Source organism: Stylophora pistillata, chromosome 5 (assembly GCF_964205215.1).
Source record: "Stylophora pistillata chromosome 5, jaStyPist1.2, whole genome shotgun sequence".
Taxonomy (NCBI): Eukaryota; Metazoa; Cnidaria; class Anthozoa; order Scleractinia; family Pocilloporidae; genus Stylophora; species Stylophora pistillata.
Window position 1 is genome coordinate 20,443,121 of NC_142523.1, and position 7,051 is coordinate 20,450,171.

At 37.2% G+C, this 7,051-nt stretch overlaps 1 protein-coding gene across 2 annotated transcripts; it reads right to left on the reverse strand.

Moving 5' to 3' along the window:
* Positions 1-1,235: 1,235 nt before the first annotated feature.
* LOC148730733 (uncharacterized) lies at positions 1,236-6,836 on the reverse strand. 2 transcript variants are annotated; one of them, XM_088759562.1, is made up of 5 exons: positions 6,267-6,836; positions 5,778-6,185; positions 4,883-4,980; positions 3,122-3,265; positions 1,236-3,036 (listed from the first exon to the last, which is right to left on the reverse strand). In XM_088759562.1, the coding sequence occupies exons 1-2, from the start codon at positions 6,357-6,359 to the stop codon at positions 5,880-5,882; spliced, it is 399 nt and encodes a 132-aa protein (XP_088615688.1). In that variant the 5' UTR covers positions 6,360-6,836; the 3' UTR covers positions 1,236-3,036; positions 3,122-3,265; positions 4,883-4,980; positions 5,778-5,879. The 2 variants fall into 2 exon arrangements, with proteins under 2 accessions (XP_088615688.1, XP_088615687.1); XM_088759561.1 differs by lacking the exon at positions 1,236-3,036 and having other exon boundaries at positions 3,043-3,265.
* Between the last annotated feature and the right edge of the window lie 215 nt (positions 6,837-7,051).

Consider the following 7,051-nt stretch of genomic DNA (forward strand, 5'->3'; position numbering starts at 1 on the left):
TTGTTTTGAGATAAACGATCGAATAACCAACGAGCGATTCAGTCGAGGAGGGCATCCATTTGTCACCTGGACCGGCAGAAACGTACAAAGCCTTTAAGCATGGAAAGAGATCATCTCGAACAATCGCTGAGGCAGAGTACGAGCGCGCCACAGAGTCCTTGCAGGCGGATGGGTTTGGAAGAATAGTACAATTCCGTGTTCCACGGGTCAGAGCTACAAACAAAGTCTTTGTGAAGTCGAAACCAGACCCGTATCCGACCACAGCACCAGTAACAAGTACTGAGTTTCATATTGTTCTGGCTAAACCAATACATAAAGACATTACTCAGCCAACGGTTAATTATCTTCAGTTAAATAACTTCCTTCAGTAATTTTAAGAAACGTTTTCATCAACTTCTGGTGTCTTACCGTCCCTAAGAAGTTTTTTAGCTCGCCATGCATGTAAATTTATGTAGGCCCGTCATTTTCCCACTCCCTTTAGAATATTTTCCAAGTTAGGTGCTTTTAGATTTAGGTTAGTTCATCCAACAAATCTCCTTTTTTTCAATAACGTACGATGTAATTTAAATAAAGTCAAATTTATGGCTGATGTTTGAAATGAAGCATTGCTCTTAATTTTGCCGCGCGTTAACGACACCACTAATTAGGTAGCTTTCTTTTAAGCCTTCATTAAAAATCTATAGCTTACCCGTGTTGTCAAATCGAATTAGGTTATTATTCATGTCCACTAAGAATACTTACCAGGGTTAAGCAACTTAGAATAGTTATAATGGTTAACGATTAGCTTCTTTTTATGGTTACACTGGGCGAAAGATCAGATTTGACGTCAGACAAATGTAGTCCAAATATGGTTCAAATGTGATGTTTGTCATATTTGTCAGTATTTGACTTGAAGACAAATATGACATTTGTCCTAAAGATAAACAGGATAATTGTGCATTTGCTTTTGGGTGTAAATATGGACAAATGTGGTATTAATCTGAATTAAATATCATGATTTGTCCTGCTCTAAACAAGGACAAATGCGTTAAAGATGACATTTGTAAGAACAAATTCAGGACAAATGTAAGGCAAATATCATCTTTGTGATGAAATAATCCAAAATTCTCTTCTCCTCCATTGACCCTGTTGTCGAGTTACACAAAACTGCTTTTTCCACATGTTATTTCAGTATTAGGGTTGCAAGTACCCAATAATACACTGCATTCAATAAAATATCAGAAATTTTATTGTTTCAGTGGCACTTTAAAATGGAATTGCATTTACTTTGATTAATGCAATCCTCTCATGTCCAATCATCTCACACCCACAGTCCTGACTAAAATCAACACACATAAATGTATAGTAAATGGAAAATTAATCTAACATTTCTCCTTTATGTACAAACAAAACCATTTCTGCTAAAGGAAATTAACATTTAATAAATAAATGTATTTAATCAGCCACCATACACTTATATATATACCATATATGTGATACAGAATATAACCTCAATAATGGGGAAAAGCTACAAGGTAAGTTTAAAATATAACATTATTGATTTTAAGTCTTTACAACACTCCTGCCAGCAGGACATTTTCGACAAAACATTTTCACATGAACTGTACTTAGTGTGTTATAATTCATAAAGAGGAGTTACTTCCAAAAAAACTCCTACTCAGGTACTGCCTGCCCTATCAGTTTCAATACAGTAGGTTCTTTTTTTATAAGGCATTAAAAGACCGAACATCATCGCAACATACCAATTAGTCTTTGATCCCATCACCAACATAGCTAATCCTACAAATTACTGTCAAACTGCTGGTAATTATTTTTACAGGAACTCATCAATGTTGTGTTGCAATGTTCCAATATTGATTGAAAGTTTGCTGCATGAAATTAGCATCAGACTCACTTCATAGGAGTTTAACTAAAAAAGTCATATTTCACATGACTACTTTTGAAATGTGATTTCCTGACAATGGCAATTTGAATGCTACATTCTTGCAGTCTGTTACATTGATAAACAGGCAAAAATTGAGCAATTTTATTTTGTTTCTTACAAACAGATCAGCAATTAGCTTGTTTTATATGGGAAAATGGAACTTGAAAATAATTCACAAACTATTCTAGCAAATTTGAAGTGAAAGTTGCAAGTTGCATTCAGCAAGCTGTTAATCAATATTTTCACATCAAAATGCAATATTCTAGAGTTCCCATCAGGAGGCAACCAGTTTGACTATAATTTCTATAGTCAAATGTTAACCAGATGTTCTTTTGATGGTAACCTTGCAAACTTCTACCTCAACATTGGTATTTGATGACAGTCTGAGTCGAGCAAGCTGCAACCTATGTGAGCAGGTTGAAACTTTCAATTTGAATTTGCTGAGTAAGTTCTCAAGCCCTGGTTTTCATTTTGCCATATAAAGTCAGGTAAGACAAACTAAGTTTTAAATAAACAGAATGATATTGCCTAATATTTGCTGTTAATCAACAGACTGCGATGAATTAGTGACAGGCTTAGCTCCAAATTGCCAAACTGTGAATTTCCCTTAAAAATTCAAATCTGTCCCTCAAGGTTATGGCTTACACTTTTAATTTTGAAGCATGATTCCTGGTTTTGCTAATTTAACTATGTCCGTCACGTATTTCTCACAGTCTCTTGATAAACAGGCAGGTGACGGCTGACTCAATTTACTCTGTTTCTTTAAAACAGAGCTGGTATTACCTTGTTTTATACCGCAAACTGAAAACGGGAACTTGGAAACTTGCTTGAGCAAATTTGATAGTGAAAGTTGCAACTTGCTTGTACAGGTTGAAACCTGCTCGACTTAAGCTGTCAATCAAATACCAGTGACGAGGCAAAAGTTTGCAAGTTTGCAATAAAAAGAATACCCAGTTTGACTGTAAGCATCTGAGGCTTTATTTTTGGCTCGAAAATTAACTATCAAGCTATAAAATTCAATTTTTTTTACAACAATCACCACAGTAGCTAATTACTTTCCTTATAGTGTTGTTGACACTAAAGTGTTGAAACTGATGCAAGTGACATCACACCTGGTCAAAACAAAAAAATAATTGGTCACGTGATAAAAATTTTTAGTCATTTGTGTTTAGGATTGGTACACCATTATTCACTCACATTGTGACCCCTTTGATTCCTCCTAGAATTTATTACTCTTTCATCCTGCTTGTTTGCCACTTGGGGCAATCCCTCATTCCTCACGTGGGTTAACAACTCCTCTGATTTTTGTTTTGAGGGTTTTAAAGTAAATCTTTAAGGCACCTGTGACAAAAGCAATTGAAAAATACTATCACAAATCTTGATCATTGTCCAGAATAAAATAAAAATACCTCTGAAAAATAATATTACTGAAAATGTCTGAATGTTGCACTCATTTTCCTTCTTTGATATTGGATAAATAGACCCAACAAAGGAATCTTCAAAAGTGGCCAAAGCACATACAAATTAATTCAAACACCTTAATTTTCACTTTCTTAGTCAATCATATCATGAATGGATAAACTTAACAGAATAGCTGTGTGACCAGGCTCACAATTGTGCATGACATTGCAATATTTTTGATATAATTTTAGAATTACATCTTCAAAAACTATTTCCTATGATAATCAAATTATCATACACACAGGATTTGCATCATAAATTTCATTTAAGTCGCACCATCACACCTAACTATTTCCTATGATAACCAAATCATTCTAAACACAGGATTTGCAGCTAAATCTCCTTTAGAATGATCACACCTATCTTCCAAAATTGTAAAGAATTTCCTGCTATTGTTCGATTCCTTATAAAAGAAGTACAGTTAGTTTAACTCAGTAGTTCAGAGTGTCAAGACCAGCACTTACAAGCTCAGAACCTCTTGGTCACAAAAAAAGTAACTCCAGTACATGTAACCTCACGCTAGTGACCTATTTTACTCAGGATTTGCTTGCAATCACCTTTTCTTTTTATCAGTATTATTTCTTTTGTACTTTCCTGTATAAATAAATTTTATTGTGGCTATAAGTCTGTCTCGTTGTTCAAATGACAACATCAGAACCTGCCTCGGTCACAGCTGGCTTAAGTTAAAGGCTAGAGAGGCACTATGGATGTAACGGCTGCCACATTTTTGCCTGCTGTTAAGAAGACGTTAACAAACTTGTGCGCGCGCGACTCGCGTGCGCGTGCTTTGAGGTTACGAAGTAATCTCATAAGCAAATCACGCAGACCCTTTTTAATGTTGACGTGTGCGATTTTTAGAGAAGAGTAGTAGAAGTTTTATTTTTAGTTTATCGTTTGGTTGTTGTCGTTTGCCGTAAGATTACAGTTTTCTGTGTTAGAGTAAGTGTCTGTTTGGATTTCCCGTTTCGCTTCCGAATACCTAACTTATATTGAAGTTCGTTTTGGTTCAATTCTTACAAGCGGGACTGTTATGTAAGTGCTAATGTTTCTTTCCTTGAGCTTATATATAGTTCTCTTGTGAGTTTGTTTGAGTTTTTAGCTAGCTTTGCATCTTGCCTTTATATCGGAATGTTTGGAATGTTGGTTTGTCTATTTGCATTTAGCTTAGCTTCTTCCTTATAAATTCATATTTCAGTTTACGATAAGTACTTGGATACCACGACTACATTAAATAAAACGATTCAAGGCTTGTCCGTAAAATATATCCTCGCTTCATAGTGTGTCTTCATTTGTGACACTCATAGTTGTCGTCGAAATTTTGCTTCGCTTATGTCGGCCGCCACTATGGAAGTAAAATGTCTTGCCCAAGAACACACAATACAACACACTGGTCCAGGCCAATGCTCAAACCCAAATTTCTGATCCACAGTTCAATGTGCTAGCTATTAAGCCACCAAATATTATAGTCATAATTATAGAAAATTAATCTATACTTACACTCTAATATAACAGGATCAGCCTCTTTGAAAGCTGATGTTGCTCTAACACCTCTTTCAATTGCTGGGGTAACCTCAAGGTTGGTGTGATCATTAAAACTGAAAAGCAAAATGAGGTTAAGCTTTTAAGTACTCGGGTTGATGTATACTGTTATTCAAATTAATAGAAACACTCAAGACATATATTGTTCAGTAGAAGTTTGGGAGAACCAAGAAAGTTGCTAAACACTGGCCAATGGCTCATATTCCCACAGCATTTCTCATTCTCCCAACTTACCTATGACAGTTCGACTATCATGCACCATTTCACCAGGGCTTTATGAAAACACAAAATCATACATATCCCTGATCATCTGAGATGGTCGGGGATAAATCGGGAGTGCTTCTATTTACCTGATGGCCGCCAGATTTCTGCAATCATTCCCAACATATGAAAACATAAATTGGCCAAATCTGGGACGATCACGAAACAGCGAAATCCCAGAGCTTCTAGGACTTTCCCAACATACATGTAGAGAAAACCCGGCTTATATCACAGACAGCGCATCTTAAAAATTTGGCCAAGTTTTTCAACTCTGCCATTCTCAATTTTGCCCAATCTTAACCATCCTTGTTCCTTTTTGGTTTAATTATTGTTACCTCTTTGGTGTTTTTCTAACTTAGAAAACTAAATTTGAAAGTAATCTTTGTACATCAGCAAAATGGCTTAAATTATCATGACATAGTTCCTTCAAAACTACATACTACAATAACTCAACAATAAATTTCATCCTTTAAAAACAAAATGGCCGTCTATTGTTATGACGGCTATGTGCATGAAATCAGCAACAAAGTGTTATCAACAAGCTGTTATCAACACCGTGACGTCTCAAAGTTAAAAAAACCAAAATACTCACCACCATATCTCGTGGAAGGTTTTCACTTTTCCTTTTTTCTGCCATTGCGGGTGCTGACTGTTGGCCTTGTAAGTTGTCAATTTTTTCTGTAAGAACAAGTTTTCACTGAAGTGCGTCAAACTGCCCTTCGTGGTCGGAACAACTCGCTCTAGCGTTTACATGAGACAGTGGCGTGGTGGCTGGAGTTGATCGGCTCCTCGATGAGGAGGAAGATGGCGTTCCGCAGGGCACAATTGAAGGCAAGCGAGTGGAGGCGACTGGCTGATAAACTGGCGAGGTCTCTTCTGAATCACCATTACTGTCAAGCTGCAAATCAAGACGGATAGGATTTTCAGATCGAGATCTCTCGATGGAAATCCGCGGACGGTCTTGCGCTCGAAGAACGACTGCAGTTGTCCCTGGAGTTGTCTAAATGTTCAAAAAGCAAATCGAGTGAATTGCTGACCTGTCTTACTGACCTACATTTAATTAATACACGTAAACGCTTACCGTTCGACGGTGAAAGTGCCTAGGCGTTAGCGGTGACTCGGAAAGCTCGTCAAAATCAATCCCTGCATTGCTCGATCTGTTTCTGTGAGACATATTACAAAACTGCGGAGTAACTTTTGGTTTAAGACTTGCTTCAACGAAGACGTGACACTTGGACGAAAGACGCTTTAAATTTAAAGTGACGTTCGAAATCACGCCGGTTATGTTGATGTCCAAGAATTCGAATTACACAAAGCGTCGCGCGAGGGCCTTTAGGGATTACGTGCGCATGCACTTCCGAAAATTTGTATATATTTTTGCGGATCGGAGTGCAGCGGCAAATGTTACTGTAATGCTCGTCAGTTCTCGTCATTTCTTAGCTCAATATCTTTTCTCAATTCGAAAATGAGGGAAAAAGAGTTATTACTGCAGTCACTGTGATGACTTTGTCAGTCGAGGTACCCGATCGAGACATCTCGAAATTGCCTCTGAAAGTGACAATAGCGCTAGCGACGTCGAGAGAGATTCTGAAGTTCAGTGCTTGGAATCCTACGATAGTTTTGAGGATCATGAGGAATGCCTCAGTGCAGATTTAGCCCTGTCCCTATCCCTTGTTCTATCTTTTTTATTTACTTTTAACACAATGACATTTCTCTTCTTTTAGACAGTCTAATGGGGGACATTGGCTTGGGTTTTTACTAATAAAATACGAACAGTACCGCAGAAGTTAACAGTCAGTTCAGGCAACTGTATGGCTTGCACCGGTCAAGTCACGCAATTCCTTGTACGAGCCTCTACCAATATTC

Bases quoted from the DNA above. Each gene is read 5' to 3' on its own strand.
- LOC148730733 (XM_088759562.1), bottom strand. From the start codon at position 6,359: ATGTCTCACAGAAACAGATCGAGCAATGCAGGGATTGATTTTGACGAG. The intron at 6,186-6,266 runs GTAAGCGTTTAC...TTGAACATTTAG, and splicing joins GGCACTTTCACCGTCGAACG to ACAACTCCAGGGACAACTGC.